At 34.5% G+C, this 25,296-nt stretch overlaps 4 protein-coding genes and 1 pseudogene across 9 annotated transcripts; 2 read left to right on the top strand and 3 right to left on the bottom strand.

Moving 5' to 3' along the window:
• On the bottom strand, positions 295 to 3,507 carry LOC104788995 (nuclear transcription factor Y subunit A-4-like). Its single transcript, XM_019245235.1, has 5 exons — positions 3,319 to 3,507; positions 2,894 to 3,114; positions 990 to 1,098; positions 746 to 907; positions 295 to 687 (listed from the first exon to the last, which is right to left on the bottom strand). Exons 1-5 carry the CDS (start codon positions 3,505 to 3,507, stop codon positions 478 to 480), a joined length of 891 nt encoding a protein of 296 aa, XP_019100780.1. The 3' UTR covers positions 295 to 477.
• Positions 3,852 to 5,801, bottom strand: LOC104786085 (nuclear transcription factor Y subunit A-4-like). Of its 3 annotated transcripts, none has more exons than XM_010511415.1 (6): positions 5,714 to 5,801; positions 5,310 to 5,379; positions 5,100 to 5,218; positions 4,630 to 4,713; positions 4,375 to 4,539; positions 3,852 to 4,304 (listed from the first exon to the last, which is right to left on the bottom strand). In XM_010511415.1, exons 2-6 carry the CDS (start codon positions 5,335 to 5,337, stop codon positions 4,092 to 4,094), a joined length of 609 nt encoding a protein of 202 aa, XP_010509717.1. In that variant the 5' UTR covers positions 5,338 to 5,379; positions 5,714 to 5,801; the 3' UTR covers positions 3,852 to 4,091. The 3 variants fall into 3 exon arrangements, with proteins under 3 accessions (XP_010509717.1, XP_010509716.1, XP_010509718.1); XM_010511414.1 differs by having other exon boundaries at positions 5,654 to 5,765; XM_010511416.2 differs by lacking the exon at positions 5,714 to 5,801 and adding an exon at positions 5,560 to 5,623.
• On the top strand, positions 8,042 to 11,484 carry LOC104786084 (WPP domain-associated protein-like). Of its 2 annotated transcripts, none has more exons than XM_010511413.2 (5): positions 8,042 to 8,246; positions 8,435 to 10,684; positions 10,796 to 10,922; positions 11,031 to 11,132; positions 11,217 to 11,484. In XM_010511413.2, exons 2-5 carry the CDS (start codon positions 8,475 to 8,477, stop codon positions 11,280 to 11,282), a joined length of 2,505 nt encoding a protein of 834 aa, XP_010509715.1. In that variant the 5' UTR covers positions 8,042 to 8,246; positions 8,435 to 8,474; the 3' UTR covers positions 11,283 to 11,484. The 2 variants fall into 2 exon arrangements, with proteins under 2 accessions (XP_010509715.1, XP_010509714.1); XM_010511412.2 differs by having other exon boundaries at positions 8,043 to 8,246; positions 8,450 to 10,684.
• Positions 11,901 to 15,801, top strand: LOC104786083 (probable protein phosphatase 2C 28). Of its 3 annotated transcripts, none has more exons than XM_010511411.2 (6): positions 11,901 to 11,960; positions 12,053 to 12,097; positions 12,194 to 12,241; positions 12,323 to 12,655; positions 12,736 to 13,012; positions 15,686 to 15,801. In XM_010511411.2, the coding sequence occupies exons 1-6, from the start codon at positions 11,943 to 11,945 to the stop codon at positions 15,724 to 15,726; spliced, it is 762 nt and encodes a 253-aa protein (XP_010509713.1). In that variant the 5' UTR covers positions 11,901 to 11,942; the 3' UTR covers positions 15,727 to 15,801. The 3 variants fall into 3 exon arrangements, with proteins under 3 accessions (XP_010509713.1, XP_019101317.1, XP_019101316.1); XM_019245772.1 differs by lacking the exon at positions 15,686 to 15,801 and adding an exon at positions 13,689 to 14,030; XM_019245771.1 differs by lacking the exon at positions 15,686 to 15,801 and having other exon boundaries at positions 12,736 to 13,182.
• LOC104788994 lies at positions 15,789 to 18,783 on the bottom strand (annotated as a pseudogene).

The raw sequence follows: 25,296 nt of genomic DNA, 5'->3' as shown, positions 1-25,296 counted from the left end.
TTCATGAGTCCGGAATGCATTTCACATACCCATTAAGTTTAGGAATAGGTTATCACTTATCCTTATCCGTCAAATATATTGCTTCAACTTTATAAACAATCTATAGCGCAATTTTGACTCTTTATAGTGTCATAGACAGGCAGCTGTGATGTGGTAGCTCTGATTTTGGTGTGATTCTATGAGAAATTTATCATCAAATTCATACCAAACAGGCAAACAAAGTTACATTAGTAGTATACTTTCCAAAACATGAGTTCATATTCCAAAAAAATAATAATCATTTTGGTACAACAATAATTTCAATCACACTTTTCATTTCTTTGCTCTGTATTATTTCTAATCACTAAAACAACGTAACCCTAGCAAATAACCTATACACAGAGATGTCCAAAAACAACACTAAAGACGATGATGCTCTGAGACAAACATCCACCCAAAAACAGAACCTAAACTGTGGTTGTCCAGCAGGAACCTTACTCAAGATCTACCATTAGGAGCAGAAGCAGCAATGGCTAATTTCTCCGACCGGAGGCTGGAACTTGCTTCTGAAGTGTTCTCATCGGAGGATTCCTCCTCCTCTTCCTCCTCCTTCTGCTCTCCATTTTTCTTCTTGGCATTGAGAAACCGACCACCACATCCTCTTGGCCGTCTTATAGCATGTAAATGCCGAGATTCATGCATGTAGGGCTGAATACAAGAACATGTTAGAAAGGAATCAACTAAAGAACTTACAGGTTCAACCTGCCAAGGAGTTAATGTCTCTATTTCGTGCCTCGAGTTTTGCCCGGGATTGCCTGCGCCTGAGTATACCGTGGTATTGTTTTGCGTTAACAAAAACAGGCTCCTCTACTGCATCACATTGCAATGGAACCCCTGGTTGCTGCATTCCCATTAACTGCAATTGTACCTGACCAAAAAAAAACTTTTTTCAACAAAACAGAAGCAATTTTAAATATGAAGAAACCGACATAGGGGAGGAGTAATAATACATACCCCAGCCCAGGATAGGGATGTGGAAGATACTGTTGCTGTGCAAAGACGCTTCTGTAGTAAGGATCTGGATACGGATAGAGCCCATGTGCCTTCAACACCAACACACACACACAAAAAATTATAAGATTCAAAAATAACCAAAATCACTAATATTCTTACCCTACAAAAAAAAAAAAATAATAATAATAAAGGAACATATATGTCAAATATCCAACGATTAATATGTTTGTTTCAAATGGAAAATAGGAAATGAAGATAACTAAATGTTTGTTACTTAAAATCTGTATATCTCAACCATCTCAACCAAGTTAGATAACAATAGTTGATTATGGTATGATGATCAGTGTATATATGATCTATCGATCGAGAAGAGCTGAATAGATACCGAGTTGATTTCAATTTTACGATTTTTTCTTCTAGTCTCTTTCTCTGTATACACTGTACAACTCACATTAGGAAATAGTTATTAGCATCAAAATCTCTACATTATAAACACAGTCTATGGCTAGAAAATGAAGTACATAATTTTTATAAAGATACTTGTGAAAGTATAATGGGACATGTTATATGTAAATTAGTTTATTTCAGACAAACATAAATGTGTAAATAACTTACTAACTAAAACTATTCTATAAAAAAACTTTCGATCCATTTTTGTACAAAAAGATCAAACATATGGGTGGTCAAAGCTTGCTTGGACAAAGCAGAGCCCCTTGGCTGCATCTTCATATGCACTCAGCTTAGTCCAGACTTTGACCTTCTAATCAGACACGAGTTTGGGAACTATGTGGTTCAGCAGCTGATAAGGAGGTTCAAGCTCATGAATCATCAACTTTCAGATCAACTCAACTGAATTCTGCAAAACAGCAGCGCGGAGCTACAGGGCAATGAGTGGGGAATTGAAGTTCTGAGGACATATGACCTTTGCTAGTGTGTAGGAACCAGTAATCTCAGAGCTCAGATGGGGATCCAGTGAATAGGAGGAGCCAATGAACATATATAGAACCGGAAGATATGGGTACACAACTGATTCTTTTAGCTGCTGCAAACGTATAGCTCTTGCAAATACATATAATGGTATGTAAGACTTGTATTTTCCTTTAGCTGCTGCAAACATATAACTCTTGCCAATACATATAGGAAGGCATATAATGGTACGTAAGACTTGTATTTTCTTTCCTTTAGCTGTTGCAAATACATATAGGAAGGAGGCAAGACCTTTTTCACAACATATTGCTGTATATCAGCTTAGTTTCTTTTTTTGGTAGAATACAAGGAACAATTGGTTGAGCCTTGAGACATCTTAATCTTGAATGGTTGTGACTTGTGAGCCTTGCGATGTGATTCTTGAATGGTCATAAGTGGTTTTTTTTCCTTTTCTTATTCTTTTATTTTTTCTGTCTGTGTCTCTTGTCCGAGTCTTACTCCAACCCTTTTCCTCTTACAAAGGTACGCCTCTCTTGTTTGATTTCTTTCAATATTCTTGATTCTCTTAGCTGCTGCAAACGTATAGCTCTTGCAAATACATATAGGAATGCATATAATGGTACGTAAGACTTGTATTTTCTTTCCTTTAGCTGTTGCAAATACATATAGGAAGGAGGCAGGACCTTTTTGACAACATATTGCTGTATATCAGCTTCGTTTCTTTTTTTGGTAGAATACAAGGAACAGTTGGTTGAACCTTGAGACATCTTAGTCTTGAATGGTTGTGAGCATTGCGATGTGATTCTTGAATGGTCGTAAGTGGTTTTTTTTCCTTTTCTTCTTCTTTTAATTTTTCTGTCTGTGTCTCTTGTCCAGGTCTTACTCTAACCCTTTTCCTCTTGTAATATGTTACTCTAACCCTTTTTCTCTTGTCCAGGTCTTATATACTCTAACCCTTTTACTCTAAACCTACCATCTGAGACGGGTTTGTGGACTTTCAAGACTTTCCGATATCGTCCCCATATGCACAATGTGGCTGACATCAATCCCATTACCATCAACGGAAACATTTACTGGTTCGCCTTTAACTCTGACTACCCCAATGTCTATTCTCGTGAGTTTGCTATTGTATCCCATGATTTGTACGCTGATGACTCTTATGGATACCGAGTTATACATCTCCCTAATGGAGAGCTACACAATGAGATACGTGCAAGATGTTGCTCCATTTGTCAGGGCTATCTCATGTATGCCAACTACGTCTATGCAAACGAACGGATTATGTTATATTTGTGGAAGCTAGAGAACGAGGAATGGCACTTAGTTTCTAAAGCCCTCACGGTCAATCCCCTTTTTGACCCCTTAACCATAAACCCTTTTGATGGTAATACAATATACCTGTGGAGCGAGACGTTTGGAACTTTTGCATCTACTAATTTTTACCATGGACAATTTAAGGTTCATAACAACTTGGAACGTAGCAGCGACGGTAGCACTCTCAGTTTTGGCGGAGAATGGCACAAGGATACCAAGTACAACCTCTTTATACCATTTACTTGGAGTTTTGTTCTCCCGCGGTGGCTGCATCGGATCCCTTCCTCGCCATCATAGTGAATTGTTTCTTATTTGATTTCAACTTACTTCCCTATGCTAGAGGACAAGGTCTAGGACATATGGTGTTTCGTTTATTTTGACCATTTCTGTTCTTTTATTTATTTTATTTTCTCTGATTTGGAAAAAAAATATGGTGTAAGGACAAATGGTGTTTCGTTTATTTTGAGCTTCTTCGCCTTCATAGGCTTCTAGGAAACAGGTACTTTTTAACTCGGAGTCATAAGTTATCAAGTTTGATACTACTAAATCTATAGCGCAATTTTGTTGACTCTAAATCTATCATCAAATTCATACCAAACAAAGTTACATTAATAGTATACTTTCCAAAACATGAGTCATATTCCAAAAAAATAATAATCATTTTGGTACAGCAATAATTTCAATCACACTTTTCATTTCTTTGCTCTGTATTATTTCTAATCACTAAAACAACGTAACCCTAGCAAATAACCTATACACAGAGATGTCCAAAAACAACACTAAAGACGATGATGCTCTGAGACAAACATCCACCCAAAAACAGAACCTAAACTGTGGTTGTCCAGCAGGAACCTTACTCAAGATCTACCATTAGGAGCAGAAGCAGCAATGGCTAATTTCTCCGACCGGAGGCTGGAACTTGCTTCTGAAGTGTTCTCATCAGAGGATTCCTCCTCCTCCCCCTCCTCCTCCTTGTGCTCTCCATTTTTCTTCTTGGCATTGAGAAACCGACCACCACATCCTCTTGGCCGTCTTATAGCATGTAAATGCCGAGATTCATGCATGTACGGCTGAAAACAAGAACATGTTAGAAAGGAATCAACTAAAGAATTTACAGGTTCAACCTGCCAAGGAGTTCACCTTCTTTGACTTAATGTCTCTATTTCGTGCCTCGAGTTTTGCCCGGGATTGCCTGCGCCTGAGTATACCGTGGTATTGTTTTGCGTTTACAAAAACAGGCTCCTCGACTGCATCACATTGTAATGGAACCCCTGGTTGCTGCATTCCCATTAACTGCAATTGTACCTGACAACAAAAAATGTGTTTTCAATAAAACAGAAGCAAATTTTCAATATTAAGAACCTGACATTGGGGAGGAGTAATAATAATACATACCCCAGGATAGGGATGTGGAAGATACGGTTGCTGTGCAAAGACGCTTCTGTAGTAAGGATCTGGATACGGGTAGAGCCCATGTGCCTTCAACACCAACCACACACACAAAAAACAAAAAAAAACATTAGCATCTCAGTTCTCAACTAGAGAATAATGAAAAGCTTAGCATTCCTTGGAAATTTGGAATCATTACTATCTCAAGCCTTGTTTTCAAAGTTTACATTCGTCACCAAGTCTAATATTAGCAGAAAAGGTGATAATAATCATGGGACGAAAGAAGTCAAAACCTTCCTGCTTGAAGCAAAAGTCGAGATTTAGGCTTTTGTAAGTAACAAGAGAAACACTTGTAAGCATAGAAAAAGAGTGAAACTATAAACACAAAACATCTAATAACAGAAAGCATGATTACACCAAACATCTTATAACAGAATCAAGATCAAATTCTTGAGATTTTGGTTTAGAGAAATTACCACGGCCTCTGAGTAGACAGAGGTTGTATCAATAGATTCAGAACTTCGTCCTGAAGGAACCGATGGTCGGGTTTGGGAATCAGGACGTTCTTCTTGCTTCCCATGACTATCATTCTTATCTGACCAACCAACACAAGAATCAGTTAGGAAGACAAACGTTTAAAGAAGAGAGCATAAGAAGACGGGATGTTTCAGAAAGAGAGACAAAACCAGAAAGCTCATGAACTGAAGAAGTCATGTTTCATGTGACTGTCCTTAGTTATAGCTTCCAGGAACAAAACTGAAACAACAATAACAAAAGCACAAAAGTCAGTAACCAAAAACATCCCAAAATCATAAAACAAGATTGCCATCATTTTCAGAGAATCCAAGCACAATACAATCGCAACCCTACAATCTAAACCAAACACAGAACAGGAAAAAACCAATCTTTAACCTCTAATTTCAGAACCCAACTTACACAGCAAAACCATTTATACAAGAAACGAGATGATACAGTACAAAGGCTAGAAAATTTCAAAAATCTGGTGGGAAAAAAGAACAAAAGGAGTTACCTGAATTTTATTTTTAAAAAAGAAAATATTAAGCTGATTCAATCAATCTCTGGATCTTACCCTCAGAAAAATCGTTAAAGGTCTGGTCTTTTTTTTGTTTCTAATGTAGGAAGAAGACGAAATGACGAACAGAGGCCTAAACCCAAAGAAACCCTGCTTGTCGTTTTCATGTCAAAGCCTCTACACTTCAGAGCGTTTTTCTTCAGTACTTACAAACATCTTGCCGTTTATGCGTTTGAATACTCAACGAGTCCCCACTCTCACTGCTGATAGGTCAACTCAAATGAGTATGAGCGAAAAACGACAGGACGTGCAATAGTAAAAAGGAGGCAAATACAATGAGGACAAGTGGCGAGACAGCGATCGAGATTGTAGGTAAAGACGGGCAGATCTGAAAAAGCTGCCCGAATAATGTTCTCATTTGTTCAACTCCACTAGTTTTTTTGCTTGACCCAACTTCTGCCCGTTGCCCCCACACTCGTGAGTCATCGAAGAAGCGTCGGTATCGAAACCGAAGATTCTTCCGTTTCGCTTTTGGTTTTGTTCGAATTTTAGAGACAATTAAACCGAGTGTGAATTTTGATTGGTTTGATTTCGGTACACGGTATGGAAACAAAACCTTTTTTAGACGAGTGAGATAAACTTGAAAGAAGGATTTTAACAACACTACACCCTAACCATAATCTATATATCCTGGTCGATGATTCAACAAAAAGAACTATATTATATAAACATATTAAAAGCAAAAGAAGAATTGAGCATCACTACCGGTTAACTACTTACTTAACTAGTTAACCTGGTGTAAAACTGTAAATTAAACGAAACAGTCGTTCATTCACATATAACACATATAACATCAGTGAAAGAATTGTTCAAAAATTCTACCGTAATTTTCTGTGATTTTACAAAATATTTAAATCATTGTGATTTGAAACTATATAACTTAGATAATATTGTTAAGGCATTTTTTTTTCCATCTTTTGTAGTGTTATTATTTCTTTGAAAGGGATATAAACTTAAAATTATTAAAAAGTAAACAAAAAATAAATAGAAATGAGACAAAATACATCAAATGGATAGAAATAAAGATAAGGATGAGATATTCTTTACTAACTGTTAATTTAAGAATCGAACTATGGATCAAGTGTTGTTTTGCCTAGTTCCATATTTCCAAACTCTAAAGTAAGCTTCTTGAACATGTTATGTCCAATGCTTTTAGTTTCAAATCAACGTTTTCTCATTTTCTTCTTTTTTCAATTGCATCTAAAATCTATGAAATATAGAAATATAGAGTTTCAAACATCTACAGATGTGAGGGAATTTACTAACTAAAACTACCAACAAATTCATTTAAATCCTTATACTAATATCACACTATATATCTTCAATATTTCAATATCAACCATTTTCACAAAAAAAAAAATCTAGACATATTATCCAAAATATAGATCTGGAATATAAATTTTAAATTATCTTCTGAAATCAAAAATAAATTGAAAGTTTCATACTACACAAACAATATTTATCAAAGAGGCTACGAAAATGTATAGACCAAAAGAGAGTTAGAATTCCAAAAGAGAGGTTATAAATAAATATAAATTTCAAATTTGCAGTAGAGATGAAGGATTTTCTGTATTACAGGATCTTATTTTCTTCATTGATTATTAGATATATCCCTCGTAGTGGTAATACTTCTGCTGATCATCTTGCGAAATGTGCAAGAGGTCGCAGATTATGTTTTTCCCATGTAAGTTCGACGGTTCCTCATTGGCTCTCTTTAGAAGAGAGTTCTCAACCGTGAACTAGTATATGGAGTTTAGACGAAAAAATAAATAAAATATATATATATATATATATAAATTTATGGCTGGATTGGTTCAAGTCTGGGACACCTTTTATTAGTACTCTTTTAAAAGAATTTAGATAACATAATTATTGGATTAGGTGGACAGGACTACAATGATTTTGTATTAGGTAGAACCTTAATGATTATGATATCTACTGATCATTACTATAAGTTAACCAAAATTCTGTCGAATTTGCATAAAATTAAGTTTTACCAACACATTTTAATGAATATTAAAATTATATCAATCATACTATATGATATAAGTTGCACCATTAAATTTTTATTTAACCCAATTAAGTAAGTAATATTGAACTTTGAAATTAATGGATTGCTTCCAACTCACAAAAACATATACACAATCCATGATGAACTTAATTTGTTGGAATGAGCTAGACCGATTTAAACAGGCTTTTACTATATTTCATCTTTCATGAACAAAAAAAAATAATGTTAAGAGTCAAACACAGAATAATATACAACATACATTAGTGATAGTGTGAATACAAAAGACAAAAATTAGAGGGGCATTTTGGTAAAATCAAGAAAAGGAGCTGGCACTTAGCTCTGTTCTCGAGAATCTCGGAGTCTCCCGCTCCGGTCTCTCTCAGGTGTCGTACGCGCCTCTCTTTCGCCTTTTCTCCCCTTTTCTCCCCTTTTCTATGCGTTTTCTTCGGAAACCCTAAAACGCTGCAACCGAAGAAACCGTTGAAATCGAAGCTGTGTTAGCTCTTCTCAAAGCTACTTGTAAGTTTGCTTCTCCCTTATGCCCGTTAAATTTTGATTTTTATTTTTCTAGGATTTGTAATATCTCAATTCATTAGATGGGTTCCTCCTGTTTCTTATGGAATTGGTCTTGATTAAGAAACCAGGAACCTTTTGTTAATTCCAGTGTTGTAAAGTTTTGATTTTTTTTATTGGAATTGTTACTAAAGGAATCCCTCCCTTAGGGCTATTGAGAGAAAGAGTGGTTTTATGGAGGAAGAGGTTGTGATGGCGGCTGAGAATGGTAGTTTAGAGTTTCATGATGACAGTTTATCATCATCATCAGCACTTGAGATTAATGGTCTTTTAAAAGAGAATGAGAATCCTGATGTTGATTTCCTCGAGGATTTAGATTCTTACTGGGAGGATATAAATGACCGTTTGACTATCTCAAGAGCTGTCAGCGACTCCATTATTAGGGGAATGGTTACTGCTATTGAGTCTGAGGCTGCTGAGAAGATTGCTTTGAAAGACCTCGAGTTGTCTAGGATTAAGGAGAGGTTGCTTCTGTACCATGTGGGTTCTGAAGAGAATGAATCACCTTTGGTGCATGATAAGGCGTGTTTGGATACTCCAGATGAACTTACTCGGGGGTCTTTAGGCAGTCTTAAAAATGAAGCGAGAAAACAGTTGATGATGCTTGTTAAAGAACTCACCAATTTGAGAGAGTATATTCACATCAATGGATCAGGCGCCAACCTGGATGAGAAATTGGGTTTAGACAGCAGTCTGCATGAGACCAGGTCCAAAACTGTTGATAAAATGCTTGAATCCTTGAAGAGCATTCTAGAGACTGTGGTGAAGCGGAGGAATGATATGGAAGTCCCTTCCTCGTTGCAGCATGAGCATGATTGTCAAAAAGAGATTGAAACTGCAGTGGTGACTAGCTTTGTTCGGAGTCTCAGGGATGAGTATGAACAGAGATTGTTGGACCAAAAAGCTGAATTTGGTGGTAATAGAAGTCTGATACTTGGGAATATCAAAGAGATTACTGGTCTGCGTCAGGAACTAGAGGCGATTCGTAAATCGCTTTTGGATCATGAAAATGGGGACATTGAGGCAGGGGAGGAAGGGGACCGGAAAAGAGTGGAGAAGTTGCACCGAAAGATGTCGGGAAGCCTTGGTTCAGTTTCTTTAGTTAAGGATAATGGTAAGCATGAAGAGAGTTCTATTGACTTAATGCCGGAGAATAATGAGACTTTAAAGCACCTGTCACGGGAGGATTTGATCAGTCACTTCAAGATCGAGATGAATAAAATGAAGAGAGACCATGATTATGAAATACAAAACATGACAGAGCAATGTTTTACCTATAAGCGCAAGTATTTGAATTTACAGGAAAGGGGTTCTTTTTCTTTTGTGGGGAAGGATAAGGAGCTAGAGGCGCTGAAAAAGAAGATCCCATTTGTCATCTCTAAATTGGATAAGATTTTGATGGAAGATGAAAAGTTGGTGTCTGAGGGTAAGCACGATGCTGATGTCAAACGCCAAGTGGATTCTCTTCTTCTGGAAAATCGTCAACTGAAAGATTCACTTTCAGATGCTGCTGAGAAGATGTCACAGCTTTCCCAAGCTGAGGCAGATCATCAAGAGTTGATCCGAAAGCTCGAATCAGATGTTGAGGATTCTTGTGTTGAAGCTTCTATTTATAAAGATGTTTATGGGTGTTTTGTGACAGAGTTAGTGGGCCAGATGAAATGTGCAAAACAGGAGACAGATTTAGAGTACTGTATGTTGAAAGATGCATATGAGTTGATACTGGAAGATCTTGCGAGTAAAGAAGCCCGTGAAAGGAAGAATGAATTTGAAGACTCTTGTGTCGAGGCCGTCATGATGGAAGAGTGTTGTTCAGTCATATGCAGAGAAACCTTGAAGGAAGCTCATCAGAGAATCGTAGAGTTGAACATGCATGTAACAGAAAAAGAAGAAACTCTGAGATCAGAGATGGTTGACAAGGAAAGACTGGAAGTGGAGATGCATAGGCTGGGGTGTCTCGTCAAGGAGAAGGAGAATTTAATCCAAACAGCTGAGAATAGCTTGGCTACAGAGAGAAAGAGATTTGAGTTAGTCTCTCAACAGATTAACGATCTGAAATCACAGATAGAACAGCAAGAAACAAAGATTCAGGATAAAAATGAAGCACTGAGAGTTGTTTCAGCACGGGAGTTAGAGAAAATAGAAGGTTATGAGACAAAGATATCCAATTTAAGAGAAGAGTTAGAGTTAGCAAGAGAGGGTTTGAAGGAAATCAAAAATGAGAAAAGGAAAACAGAGGAGAAGTTATCAGTGGCAAAAGCAGAGAAAGAGACACTAGAGAAGCATCTTGTGTCTCTGGACTTGGTGGTTCCTCCTAAGTTGATAAAAGGGTTCGACATTTTAGAGGGTTTGATTACGGAGAAGACGCAAAAAACGAATTTTAGGTATTTTATCTCTGTTGCTTTCTTTATCTTTAGACATGGATATACAAGTACTTTATCCTTGGTTCAACAGCATGCATATACTAATAGTGTGAGAAATTTTTCGGGACTTAGGTTGAAAAACATGCAGAGTCAATTGTGTGATCTGTCACATCAAATCAATGAAGTCAAGGGGAAAGCATCGTCGTACAAGCAACGGCTGGAGAAGAAGTGTTCTGACCTCCAGAAGGCCGAGGCCGAGGTGAGTATGATTGCTCTTGTCGCAAGCTTAATACTTTTACATGCAGTAGTAGCTATGCAAACTGTTATTGGATTCAAAAATAATGTGTGTATGGTTGTTGAATCACAGGTTGATCTTCTTGGAGATGAGGTTGAAACTCTCTTAGATCTTCTTGAGAAAATATATATAGCTCTCGATCATTACTCTCCAATCCTAAAACATTACCCTGGCGTAAGCGTTCTCTCTTTCTACACATTACCTCCTTTTCTATTTAAGATTGATTTTTATAATCGGACTATACTTATGACTCTGCAGATCATTGAGATCTTGAAGCTTGTCCGGAGAGAACTTAGCGGAGAATCAAAGAGACCATTAGATTGATAAGTTGGATCTCTTCCACACTAGTTTTTTTATTTATGTCCCTTTTTGTACAAATCTCTCAGGATATTTAATGTTGTTGATCTTTAGTTTTGTTTAGTAGATAGGGTTTGGAAATGTAGTAATGTATTGTCAGCAATCGCAATATGTGATGTTCGATCACTGAATCTTTTTATAATCTTATAATACAGTTAAATTACGTTAAGGAGAGATAAATCAAACATATTGAACTTACAAGTTATGGAATTTGATCCACCAAAGACAAATGCAAAATCTATACCTTGTGATCATAAGAAGTAACTCTGAATATCCAATCAGTGGAAGGAAAGATACAAATATATTATGGCCAATATGACTTAATTTGTGGTCGTTTCTGTTTTTGTAAAAGAAGATGAGTTGTAGTCCTGATTAATTTGGTCTTCTTTGATGTAAACCGAATTGTTTGCCCCAAAGTGTCCTAGACTCAGGTTGCGGCCGCAGACATGTGTTGGCATATTGAAGGCGTGATTTGTGGAGCTGACGTGTCGATGCCAGCATCATAGCACCGCTCCAACAAGCTTGCGATACTATGTAAAGCTTCAACGTTTCATGATCCTTCTTCTTCTTCGTTCTTCAAGTAAGACGGCACCAAAAAAAAAAAAAAACTCATATTCAGGCAATATAATGAAGAAGACCATCAAGGTTAATTAATCTTTTCTGTCTCGTGAGTTTTTTCGTGTCGTTCAAGTTTATTGGGGTTTGTTCGTAACTTAGTTCTTGATACCTACTTGCAGAACTCAACTCACAGTCCCGAGAAAATACTTGTGCATGCTGTGAAGGTAATCAATAATTGAATGGCACCATGAAAACATGGTGTTAGCTAGTGAAGTTCTGTTACGTAATAACTTATTGGTATAACTCTATTTTGTATCCAGAAGCATAGATCAGCTACTAAAGATCTCAAGAATGCTGTGAAACTCAAGGTACCACATCTCGTCATGATTTGTGATCTGTCTATCTATGATATTTGACTTGATGAAAGGTTTTTTTGCTTGTATATCTAGAACCAGGAAAAAGAAGATCACGTACGTGTAGAAGAAGAAACACCTCATGATGATATTGTTGATGTTGAAGATGATGATTGTAGTCATGACCATGTTGTTGATGATAATGCTGAAGATGATGAGGAAAATGAAAGATGCTGTAAACGTGAGTTTGATCATGGATACCATCTAGTGAAAGGCCAAATGGGTCATAGCATGGAAGACTACATCGTAGCTGATACCAAAACCGTTAAAGGTCACAATATTGGGTTATACGCTATATTCGATGGCCACTCAGGCCGTGAGGTTGCGGATTATCTGCAGAACCATCTATTTGATAACATCTTGAGTCAGGTTTTAAAAGCAAACACTCACTGTTCCCTTACTCAAGGATTTGTCATAAAATTTAAAGACTCTGTTGTTGTTTCTTGAAGCCGGATTTTTGGAGAAACCCTAAGAAGGCAATCAAGAGAGCATATAAGTCTACGGACGACTACATTCTCCATAACGTGGTAGGTCCACGAGGTGGCTCCACGGCTGTGACGGCTATATTGATTGATGGGAAGAAAATTGTGGTTGCAAACGTTGGAGATTCAAGAGCAATCTTGTGTCGTGAAAGTGATGTAGTCAAGCAAGTTACGGTTGATCACGAACCTGACAAGGAGAGAGACATTGTCGAGAGCAGAGGCGGCTTCGTCTACCAAGAACCAGGTCCCTTCTTTTCTTTTTTCTGCTTAGAGTGTGATTTTAAACAATCTTTGGGTTATTGAACACATATCTTCAAATAGTTAAGAGCCTTGGTTTGTCTTTTTTACTTAAAACCTCAAATTTGTGAGGTTTACTTATTCACTAGAAAAGGTAAAAAGTTGTGTGATGAGTCATATTGGGCATATCATTAAACCCGTCCACGCATATACGAGAATTTAAAAAAAAAAAAAAAAAATCAAATACTTTCCATACCATATGTCGATCGAGTACGTCTTCTCATCATGTGAAGTCGTGAACTGATATATAATATAATGCGCACTGGTACGTAGGCAGGCGAAGCTGAGACAAACTCCACGACGAATCTCCTAGAAGTCACATACTGACATACGTACGTACATACGTCAACGTCGTTACTCATTTGCATCAGATATAAAGGCTATCCTAGATAAGATAATTTACATATCATGCTTAAATTAAAATATCTATAAAGAAAGCGAATCCCATGACTAGTAAGACACTATTTGCAAACTTAGGCTACAAGTCAAGTGATAACCATATATATAAAACTTCACTTGAAAGAACAACAAATAATAAGAGGAAACTATGTCAACAAGATTAAAAAAAAAAAAGGAAAGAAGTAAAAGCTAAATAATGTAAACAACCAATGATTATTTGACAGGTATCACATGAATGAGGGAGAAGAGAGCGTCACGGTTAGGTGATGATGGTGGGCAGTGGCGGAGTCAGAACTCAACTTTAGGGGGGTCAAAATATTTGTTTTCTTAATCCTCAAGGCTTACACATCATATGCTTCACTTGAATGAGAGTGTTAAGAGATAAGCTAAAAGGGTCTATGTTCCACAGAACAGTTCCCTTTTTACTCAGCACACTTGTGCTATATCATCAATACAAATAAAACTCAGTATGCTACTGCTACCACCTGAATTCTGAAGTAATAAAACTTGCATTTGTATGTTATCACTTATCAGTTATCACTGTCATAATAAAGAGTTTTCAGAAACAGCTTTGCAGAAAACTTCTTCTTCTTGTTACTTAGTTTTTCTTAACCATCCGAATGCAAACAGTAGTCACCGCAAGTGCACAACCTCCATCCTTCAAATTTCAATATAAATTTAAAAAGACATGATAGGCCCCATAATCTCAGATTCTAAATAATCACCATCTAGCCATCTAGTTAAGGTCATCAAGCCAAAAGCAATAATCAGTTTCTCGTTTGGTATCACAGAGAATCCTTCATATAATCTGTCACAAAGTATATTGAGGTGATCTAATACATGTATGCCTTCAAGATACTAGCTAACCAAATGATCAAGTTATAAATTATCATATCACCTCATTGAACACGCTAAGGGGATCCTTGCAGCTGTGAAAAACATTTCCGATTAGAGAATCCTAATTAGACATTTTCAATCATTTCACGATGAATTATAATGATATCAACCATCTACATGTTTCAGACTTTCAACACATAAGAGTTAATATATTTTTACTAAATTGTGGAGAGTGTAATTAACCATAGTTGTTTGGTTGGTGAGTTTTGTGTCTATGGGTTGTGTAATTACGCGTGATATATATGTTATTAGTTAGTTTCTATATTTAAACTTTGGTATTTTTATTGGTACTCCAATATGGTTTTATAATACAATGTTATTGTTTGTGTTTTTTTTTTGGTTAATGTTATTGTTTGTGTTTGTTGACTAATGATTCAGAAATTTGAATCGAGAATTTAATATGGATAGATTTTTTTTTTTTTTTTTTTTTTTTTTTTTTTTTTTTTTTTTTTTTTTTNTACGAAAAGGTTCAAAGAAATGGATAACATAATCACTGAACTAGGTTATAGTCCACGTCGTATAAAAGTTTCGACAATAAATGTTATCATTTGTTTTGGAATGTAGTGTCGTGAAAAAAGTTACGTAATTGTAAAGGTCAAGATACATTATGATTACTACGTTAATAATGTGTGTGTGTTATGGTCGTATATTTGGATAGATGAACGAATAACATTAAAGTTTATTGATGAAATTAAAACAAATATAAATGTCATTTACTCATTTTAACATCAATAACAATTTTTACAAACTTAATTATCTCTTTAATATTAGTTAAAATGTATATTGGACCTTGAAGTTAAATGAAGATTCTGAAGTATTTTTTTGGGACAAAAAAAATTATTATTGGAATTAATAATGGATTCTCGAGTAAAGAGGATATAAAAAAACACATGCAAATACTTAATAAGTTAACAAATAAGTTAATGGACGTAGTTAAGTAATAAATTAGATGATGCTTAATAAGTTAATGGATGTAATTTAGTATTAAACTAGATAATGTTTCAGCGGTTTGAAGTTAATATAACAAAATATATTTATATATTTTTAAAAGAGTTTAATAATTTATTGAATAAATTAATTATTTAGTTTATATTATATAAATATTATATTAAATATGTATCTTTCAAAACTTGTATAAAAGTGCAGTATTCCTTCTACTCGACCATAATTTTTTGGACATTTTTTTTTCACCAGAACTCTTGCTTTGGCCCAACAATTTTACTGATCATACTATGCACAGATTGAGAATGAGATACTCTCTGCTGTGAATTTTCCCATTTTGTCCTGAGTTAGCTTATAGCATGTGTCCCATTTTGTCTCGCAGGAACTCTCATTGAAACTAGGGAACGTAAAGAAGAAGAATAAGTAGAAGGCCAATCTATTTTACCTTACCTAAGAAGATTTGCCATTACTAATTTGTAAACATATTAGAGACGGTCTGATATTAGTGTAATTGAATTCCTCCTACACTACACATAAGAGATAGATTTTCAAAATTGCAAAAAAAAATTAAAAAACATATATGTAGTTCTAAAGATAAATACAAGGATGATGCTTCTTTTGGGATAATAGTCACAGCTTCTTTGGCTTCTTTGTATCCACATTCAAGAACAACAAATAGGAAGTCACTGCAGCAGATGGAAAGCAGCCAACCCATATATGATCTTGTATTGTTAGTTCATCATGCAGAAGTTTCATTTTGTGATATGGGAAGCCGGTTCTTGAGATCCTGAATAGAGCACATATACCTGCTTGTTTCAGTAGTCTTCCCTCAGATTCGTATAATATGTGATTTTTAGCTAGTGAGAGAACTCGGATTCTGAAGTTAATGTTTTTTTTCCCTTCACCTGTGGGAATCTAGAGAGCTTCATGAGTTGAGTATAAGCAAGCTTTGCCTCACCATCTCTGCAGGTTGATGAAAACATGAATATCAGTAATATATACTATAAGAACTAGGACTCAGACCCCCTGCGATGTCGCGGGGGAAGTATTTTAGAAAATAAAATAAATTAAATTCAAAATTTAAAATTATACGTTATGAAATTATTTGAATGTAATAGAATAATTTGAATATATAAACTGTTACTAAAAACACAATCATCACAATTAAAACTTATAACAAAAAAAAATATATGTAGAATAGACGCAATTTTGCAAAACATATTGTTTAAAGTATTATAACTATAAGATATTTTTAAGAAGAATTATGGTAAAGAGCTACAATTAAAAAAATCATTATGAAAAAGTGATCATAACTGAGAATATTGAACTAATGGTTTTAATGAGTAAATGTAATTATCTATTAAATAACTGTAATTATAAATATTATTTAATAATGAGTGAAACTGTATCAACGAAAAATTCAAATTAAAATACACAACTTTTAAAAACAAGATAAAATAAATTTTAAATATTAAAATAGTTTTTAACGAAAATTTACGATAATAGATGCAACTATAAATTATATATTAAGTTTTATTAAATTTCTATATTACTATAATCATTTCTAAAATTTTAGTTAGATTATAGAATAACATTAAATATTAGATATTAATATTCAAATTATTTAGCTTCAACATAAAACGAAAAATTTGTATCAACGAACAATGATTTGTTACTTATTGATGAAGAGTCAAATATATAGAGAGTTCAAAAAATATGACTATTTAAATAGACACACCTATTAGAACGAAAAGTTGTGATGAAAAAGTATGAATAAAATATAGTGAAAAGACACAACTCTACAATGAACAAATATAACTGTTTGAGTTTTAAAAAAAAACAAATAAAACCAATTTTTTTACAAAAAGTCAGTTCTCATTTATTCAGATTGTTATTATTATTTTTTTAAAAATATTAAAATATTTGTTTTAATGAAAAGTTAAGATAAATAGACGCAACTGTAAATTCTATATTAAGTTGTATAAAGTTTCTCTATTGCTATAATTAGTTATATTATAGAATAACGTTAAATATTAGATATTAATATTCAATTATTTAGATTCAAAATAAAATGGAAAATTTGTTTCAACGAACTTATTAGTTAGTGATGAAGAGACATATATAAAGAGAGTTCAAAAGCATGACTATTTAAATAGACACACCTATTAGAACGAAAAGTTTTTCATCGAACTCTTGGAAAAGAATCTAGGTATTTTCATTAAATTTTTATATATATAATTAACTAAAATTTGTAAATTAGATTCATCATTCCAAAACTTTTTTGTTAAATCAAAAATTGGAGAAATCTTTTTACTTTTAAAAGAATGAATGCTAGAGAATAATTTAGAGAGCTGTAAAAACCTTTGAGTTTGAAATTTTATATTATTTTGTGTCATGGCAAAAAAAATGAAAACAGTTCAAACAGACAAATATATATATAGATTTTAAAATATACAAATATTCGAATAGATACAACTCTACAATGAACAGTTGCAACTTTACAAAAAAAACCGTTACAATGAACAATCACAACTTTTTGTAAAACACACAATTTAAATTTTCTACAGATTTTTTTAGAAAATTATCCAAAAGGTACGATTGAAAAAATAAAATTTTTGGTGGCATTTATTCGGATTGCTATTATATATAGGTGTTTTTATTAAATTTTTATATATAAAATTAACTAAAATTTGTAAATTAGATTCATCATTTCAAAAATCTTTTGTTGAATCAAGAATTAGAGAAAATTCTTTACTTTGAAAAGAATGAATGCTAGAGAATAATTTAGAAAGCTGTAAAAACCGGTTAGATTGAAATTTTATATTATTTTGTGTCATGGCAAGAAAATGAAAACAGTTCAAACATACAAATATATATAGATTTCAAAAGATACGAATATTCGAATAGACACAACTCTACAATCAACAGTTGTAACTTTACAAAAAAAACCACATAGATTTCAAAAGATACGAATATTCGAATAGATACAACTCTACAATGAACAGTTGCAACTTTACAAAAAAAACCGTTACAATCAACAATCCCAACTTTTTGTAAAACATATAATTTCAATTTTCTACAGATTTTTTTGGAAAATTATCCAAAAGTTACGATTGAAAAAACACAACCTTTGGTGGCATTTATTCGGATTGCTATTATATATAGATTGCAGGGGACTGGATTGTTTTTCCACAAATAGCAAAGAACAGCTCACTCTGGTACTTTGCAGAATCCAGCGTGGTCTATTAATACACTAGTCTTTGGAAATTCTGTGCACAGTTTGCAATGTGCAGATCCAGACCCTAAATAAAGAAAACAAAATAAGTTAAAGAAAGTACTTGGCGTAATCCACACAACTTTGGAGAACAACAAAGGTCAGAATACTACAACCAGACCTTCATGCACATAAAGCCAACAGGCACACGAAGCTGCCCTGCTTTAGAGAACAAGGCTTTGCCAACAGCATTTGTCATCTGTGTTGTGAAAACCATTGAGTTAAAACTTGATCTAAGGTCATTAAATTGGTACCTTCTGTCCCGATAGCCACAAATAGGGATTAAACCGAACAGCACGAGATGGTGAGAAATGTTAGTTTGAGATGCTTTGACATAAGTATAACCACCACCTAACAGGTATATATTCTTCTCCAGAATCATTGTTTGAGTTCTTAGAGGGCAAGGCGTCACTGACATAACCACCAACAGGTATATATTCTTCTCCAAACTCATAAATTGAGTTGGCTGGAACGGAAGCTGAGCCAATTAAATCACGTCCAAGATCATGCCTAGAGCTTGTCATTGTTGCATCTCCCATGATCCCAGCCAGGCTCACAAGGGTCATAATATCCTCTGTTTGTTCCATATGGTAAGTCTAGAGGTATGCTACGAGGAGTAAACCACTGGAACTGCCTCAAACTTAAGGTGTTCGATTCGCCGTCAGACCACAGACTTTCATGTGCGATACCATCTTTTTCATTGTACTTGTTTTCTACCCAGCCACTTGCAGTGTGTCTCAGGTTCTTCGGGACTCTTCGATCATTAACAAGAGAATTATTAGTTAAAGCATCAGTGCCAAAGCTAGAATTCAGGTTAACGTCAGACGTGTCTCCAGAGTACTCATTCCCTTTAGTTGGATCAACCTCTACGCCAATATCAGATTCATCCTCAAAAGCATAATTTTCTGCTGGCATATACGATCACGGGCTTCTCCTGCAGAAGTAACTCTGAAGGGAAACTCACGGTAAACATCTCCATCTGTTTCTCCTGCATTAAGATTCCGAAAGCAGCGATCACCAACTCTATATCTCAGACTCCTATTAGCTTCTCTAGTGGCTTTTACAAGTGCAGTTTTCCCTCAGACAGGATCTGTCTTCTTTCTTACTTCAACAGCCTCTGAACATTTCCAAACAGAGTGTCAGACCACATAAGAAAGCAAATCAACCCACAAAGATAGTTCGAGACTATAACCATACTAAGGCAGAGATGTTAAGATTTACTGGAGAAAATTAAACACACACCTGAGCCTTCGAGAGTCCAAAATTGAACTTAGCTGTTGTAAAGTAGTTTTCACGAGAATAGCATGACGAAACTCGGTTTCAGGAAGCGGCCTACAACGCCACTTCTCAGTAAACTTGACCTAAGAAAATGAGATCACGGCAAAAATGTAATGTTTGACACAAACTCAGTAAAACTCAAGGAGGAAAGGCATGAACAAAAGTACCTGAGCAGGAAACTGTTTGCCAGAAGAGCAGAATGCATCGGGCTTAATGTTGATTGCACCATCAGAGGAAGCCTGAAAGACACCATGTAGCTCTCTACTCTCGAATTCAAACAAAAACGTCATTGGAATCATTAAATTTGTACCTTATGACCCGACGATGGCCACAGTTAGGGATTAAACCGAACAAAACAACAGATTAAAGCTCTTGAGAAAGGTGATGCATCTATATACTTATTTAAGCAACCCTTTTAAACAAATAACCCTATTCAATGTAAAATATTACACAAATAGCCACTAATACAAAATATAATAACAGAATTTTAATATTAATTTGTTGTAACCTGAAAATGATTATCCAAAAATAGTAATTATTAATTTATTAGATTACAAGAAATTATTAATAAAATAATTTCGAAATTATTTAATAAAATAATAATAAAATTATTTCGAAATTATGTAATAAAATAATTAAACTGATTCTATTTATTGTTTCAGAAATCTTAGGAAACAATAACAAACTATTTAGAAAATTATAAAACTTAAATGTATTTATAAAACTAAGATTAAATATTTACATATCTAAATCATTTAATAATAACAAATATATATTAAAATTAGGATACAACATTGTTTATATTTTTAAAATATATCTATATACTTATTTAAGCTATGTTGTTAAAAATTTAACCAGTTCTGATGTGACATATTACGAAAATGCTATTATATTTTAATTACAGTAAAACTTCTATAAATTAATAAGGTCGGGACCACCAAATTTTATTAATTTATAGAGGTTTTAATTTATCGATAAATTAATAATTATTAATTTATCAATAAATTAATATTTTATTAATTTATGAAGAGATTTTTAATTTTCATAATTTTTAAAAAATTATATTATAAAATAAGATACTTTTGTTATCATTCATAATATTAAAGAATTTTCTTAATTTATAATCTTGGCTATCGTAATTGCTAAGTTTAGAGTTTAGATATAAATGATAAATGTTAGAAGTTTAGAGTTTAGAAGAAATTGCTACTATCATTCATGGTAATGATGAAGTCAAAGAATATATTGTGGTAATTTTAGAACCAAATACATGTAAGGAAGCAATTATCGCATTTAGGATTATCCATGATTTTTGGATGCGATTTGAGAAGACGGCAATGAAAAAGATTAGAGATGAGCTCCAATAAAAATGCAAATTCAAGAATATGGAACCAACAATAGAGTCATATTTCACTAGATTTTCTTAGATATATATATATATATATATATATATATCAATATTAGCTTGATTATTAATTTATGATATTGATGGGACCATATTTTTACATAAGATTTCTGAAAAAATATTATCTTATTAATTTATCGAAATGTGTCATTTTTTACACCGGCCCAACTCGGGACCGGAAGAATTTATTAATTTATAGCGAGTATTAATTTAAAGAGTATTAATTTATAGAGGTTCTACTGTATTCTAATAACTAACAAAAGAAAAGTTTTGATTTGTTTACAAAATAATAAAACTCTATTTATTGTTTCATAAATCTTAGGAAATAATAACAAACTATTTAATTGGCTAAAACTTAATTGTTTATACACAAAATTCACTATATAAACAATACTAAGTGTATAATATTGATAACTAGATTAGCTACCTAGTTTATGATCATAGGTTTAATTCATCTAGGCATCAAAAGTGTTGTTGAATTACTTGAAAGAACATAGGTGATCCTTAGCCAACGATAGTTGAAGTTGGGGCACCTTGTGAACATAATCAAACTAGAACTTATTGCTTGCTAGGATTGTTTAGATTCAAACGACGGTTTAGGGTTCATTCAATTCCTTACATAGATAACTAATGCTGCGACAGTAGGTTAGTTTTATATTTGAGATTTGAGTTCAAGTACGGTTCCTAAAGCTATCCCAATCCATCACCCAATTTCGTGATCATAACCCTTGATTGATTCCCTGCGCCCAATACTTTCTCTTGATTTTTACAAACTCTTATTTATTTTCTGTTTTGTTCGGTTACTTGAAATACAATCTTCTTCATTGCCTTAGCTTAATTTGATATATATAATTTCATAGTGCATTGTTTGGTCTCTGTGGATTCAACCCTAAAGTGCTACGATGACACCACTTGATCGTGGTTGAGTGTGCTTTGGGTTTTAATTGAACTCTGATCAGAATCTTCCCTTATACAATTTATCAGCTTCAGGGATATTGGCTTCATCCCCCAAAAATTGTAGAGTATTGGCATTCTGACCCCTGCTCCAAGGAGTGGTGGTTACCAACAACTCTTCAAACAAACCTTTTCAGATCATAGAACCTCTAGCAACCCCTTCTCTGCCGCCGTGCAGAGCAGTCCATCTATTCTTGTGCTGGCGAGAGCAGTCCATCTATTATTGTGCCGGCGAGACGTTTGATCTTGAAAACTTCTCTAACATCACTCAGTCTGATGATAGTGACCATGAACTCATCTAATGGCCTGTCCATGGATGACCCGTCGATGAACCGTGTGATCACTTGCACCACTCTGCTTCTTAGCTTTGGTACCCAAGCTCCCATGTAATCTTTCTCGACTTGTTTGAGCTACTTTTGTGTAGTGTTTTCCCCTTTCCTTTATGTTGTTGTACTCTGTGTTAAGCTTCTCTACCTATGCATCTAGGGCTTGTATGAACTTTATTATGTTTGATTGAATGAAAGCAATCTTGTGTGACAAAAATAAAAAATAAGTTACCATTCAAGATTTTGCAAAAACTAAAATCTACATCAAAAATCAGAAACTAAGAAAAAACAAAAACCAAAATCTAAAACTCATTTAAAAACCAACAACCATTCATGCCTAAAATTAACTCAAAATTCAGATTAATAGGAAACTTAATCTGAACCATGTTTAAACTGAAATTAGAATAAACCAAAGATTGAACCAAAAGTATATTAATTGTAATCCAAAATAAGTCAAACAAAACCAGTCTTCTTGTTTAAGATTTTGACTTTGACTGATTCAAGATCTCTTAATCTACAATATCATTATTACAAAATGTAATAGTGGTGAGGAAAGCTTCGAATTGTCGTTCTGATCTACGTTCTTGCAATTTCCAATTAAGCCAGTGTTTCGAGGACCATTTTTAAGAACATCGACTAAGTTCACTTCATCATCAACAACAACAACAACAAAAAATCAAATCCAGCCACGTACGTGTCTTCTTCAAAGAAAGAGTCTTTTTACTTTGTCTTCTATTTAGTAAACATCCGAGCCATCTAACTTAAACCAGTTTGACTGTTTGAGACTAGTGTTTTGACTTTTGACGATATTACATTATGGTTTTGAAGACTAGTTTGGTTTTCTTTATGTTAAATTGATTATTGGCGAAACCTTTTCTCTCTCAAAAACCCTAGATCCAGCCGCCGCCGACTGAGTTTCGTCTGTCTATCCAACGCCCGGGGTTTCGCTGACGGTGTGAGAGGGCTCTGCTCTTCTTCTTTGCTTTTTCCAGTTGTAGTCGTTGGTAACTCGTTCTCTTCCTCTCCGGCGGTACTGAGGAGTGACTCAACTGTTGCATCGTGATGGTGCGGAGGCTTACGCTACGGAGTGAGATCTTGGCTTGTTTTCCTCTCCGGAGACTGATGGTGGTGGTTCGAAGCTGATTCGGGCGGCTTTCTATGTAGCTTCAGGGTTCGGATCTGGCTTGGGTCGCACCCTTCCGCTACACCTAACCTCTCTGCTAGAGATCCCAGTTCTCTGGAGGTTAACGGTCGAGTTGGGTTTTAGAGTCTACCGGTTATTGGGGAGGATTCTGTGTGTGTCGGTGGCCGAGATTTGAGGACATCCTTATAGTCGGTGTTCTTGAGAGCTTCCTCAATTTTAGGGTTTCAGTCCGGCTAAGAAGCGAGGCAACATGGCAGATGCGACGTGGCCAATCCGGAAATGCACCGTGAGGTGAAGCTATGCTAATTTGTGCTCCAATTTCTCATCTTTAGTTGATTAGCATTCTGGTTTTGCGAGATTAGTTCGGAGAAGCCTTTGCTCTTGCTGGTTTTGCTTAGCGTCTCTTGGTCGGTTCAGTCGGATGTATTGTCCGTTTTTGACTTAGGACCGGAATAATGAAAGCCGGAGATACCAAGCTTTTCTGATGTTGCGTCTCTGGATGTTGATGCTAGTGGGACAAGTTCTACTCACCGATCATGAGGTTCTTATAGCTTGGTTTTGAATTGTCTTTCAGTATAGGATTTGATTTTCTCTGTGTTAGTAGTTGTTCTTGTGTCATAGGGTTTATTTAGGTGGTTTAAGAGATGATTTCACACCGAATCGTGGTGTGTTATCTATCTCGTTGTGGTAGAAAAATGCAATGTTTCTCGGTTAGGTAGCGTTGGATCCGCTAGTGATTCAGGGTGATACTAGATCGACTTATTGCATTTGGTCCAATTTTTTAGAGGAGAATGTTAAGTACCTTTGACGTGGATATATTATTTTGGTTAATGAATAGTTGATGTTGAGCTAAAATTAAAAAAATTAAAAAAAAAAAAATGACTATTGTTACATTATTGACCATCTTTGTACTATTAGATATTCAGTTTGATATTTTAGAAGATTTTGGAGGATTCTTAAAATCTCCTGTTATTTAATTGGTTATTTTTAAAATCATCTGAAATCTCATGTTATTGAATGTAAAATTTATAAAAATCATTTAAAATCACTTGTTATTCAATCAATGATTTATAAATCTCACTTCAAATTTACTGTTATTCAAAATATCACAATTTTTTAAAAAATCCTACTGAATGTGATTCTAGGAGACTTTTCTAACATTTTTTAGTTCAAAAATATAACTTACAAATCACACCTTTAAAGATGAAACTTTGGAAGATTTTTTTTATTAAAAGAGTTCGATGCCAATATTGCAACTTTTTATATTTTTTTTTTTTGTTTTTTTTGTTCAAAGAGGTGATTCATTTAAAGCTAAACCGGGATTACAATGTGGCGGTTTAGAGCAAGCTTAGCAATCGCATCAGCTTCTCTATTACAGGTTCGTGGAACAAAGGAGAAAACCAATTTCTGAAAGTTTGAGGACAAAGAGAGGATGTCGTGATGCATCCCATGGAGTTCCTTGGGCGGAGACCCCGAGTTTATGGCTTCGATTACTTGTTTAGCATCTGAAGCGATGTGGAGGTTTGAAAAACCTAGATTCCTTGCGGCTTGGATTGCATGTAGAATGGCCAAAGCTTCTGCGGTCACTGGAGATCTTGTATGTGGAGCGAGCGTC

Source organism: Camelina sativa, chromosome 5, assembly GCF_000633955.1.
Source record: "Camelina sativa cultivar DH55 chromosome 5, Cs, whole genome shotgun sequence".
Lineage (NCBI taxonomy): Eukaryota > Viridiplantae > Streptophyta > Magnoliopsida > Brassicales > Brassicaceae > Camelina > Camelina sativa.
This window is presented reverse-complemented; position numbering and strand designations above follow the sequence as displayed.

Coding starts and splice junctions, on each gene's coding strand:
- LOC104786083 (XM_019245771.1), top strand. Junction 12,098..12,193: donor TACTTGTGCATGCTGTGAAG/GTAATCAATAAT, acceptor TTTTGTATCCAG/AAGCATAGATCAGCTACTAA. Junction 12,242..12,322: donor AGAATGCTGTGAAACTCAAG/GTACCACATCTC, acceptor TTGTATATCTAG/AACCAGGAAAAAGAAGATCA.
- LOC104786085 (XM_010511415.1), bottom strand. CDS start 5,337: ATGACTTCTTCAGTTCATGAGCTTTCTG. Junction 5,219..5,309: donor TTCAGTTCATGAGCTTTCTG/GTTTTGTCTCTC, acceptor TTGGTTGGTCAG/ATAAGAATGATAGTCATGGG. Junction 4,540..4,629: donor TTCCACATCCCTATCCTGGG/GTATGTATTATT, acceptor TTTTGTTGTCAG/GTACAATTGCAGTTAATGGG.
- LOC104788995 (XM_019245235.1), bottom strand. CDS start 3,507: ATGCAGCCACCGCGGGAGAACAAAACTCCAAGTAAATGGTATAAAGAG. Junction 908..989: donor CCTATCCTGGGCTGGGGTAT/GTATTATTACTC, acceptor TTTTTTGGTCAG/GTACAATTGCAGTTAATGGG. Junction 688..745: donor ATAGAGACATTAACTCCTTG/GCAGGTTGAACC, acceptor TCTTGTATTCAG/CCCTACATGCATGAATCTCG.
- LOC104786084 (XM_010511413.2), top strand. CDS start 8,475: ATGGAGGAAGAGGTTGTGATGGCGGCTGAGAATGGTAGTTTAGAGTTT. Junction 10,923..11,030: donor TCCAGAAGGCCGAGGCCGAG/GTGAGTATGATT, acceptor GTTGAATCACAG/GTTGATCTTCTTGGAGATGA. Junction 11,133..11,216: donor TCCTAAAACATTACCCTGGC/GTAAGCGTTCTC, acceptor ATGACTCTGCAG/ATCATTGAGATCTTGAAGCT.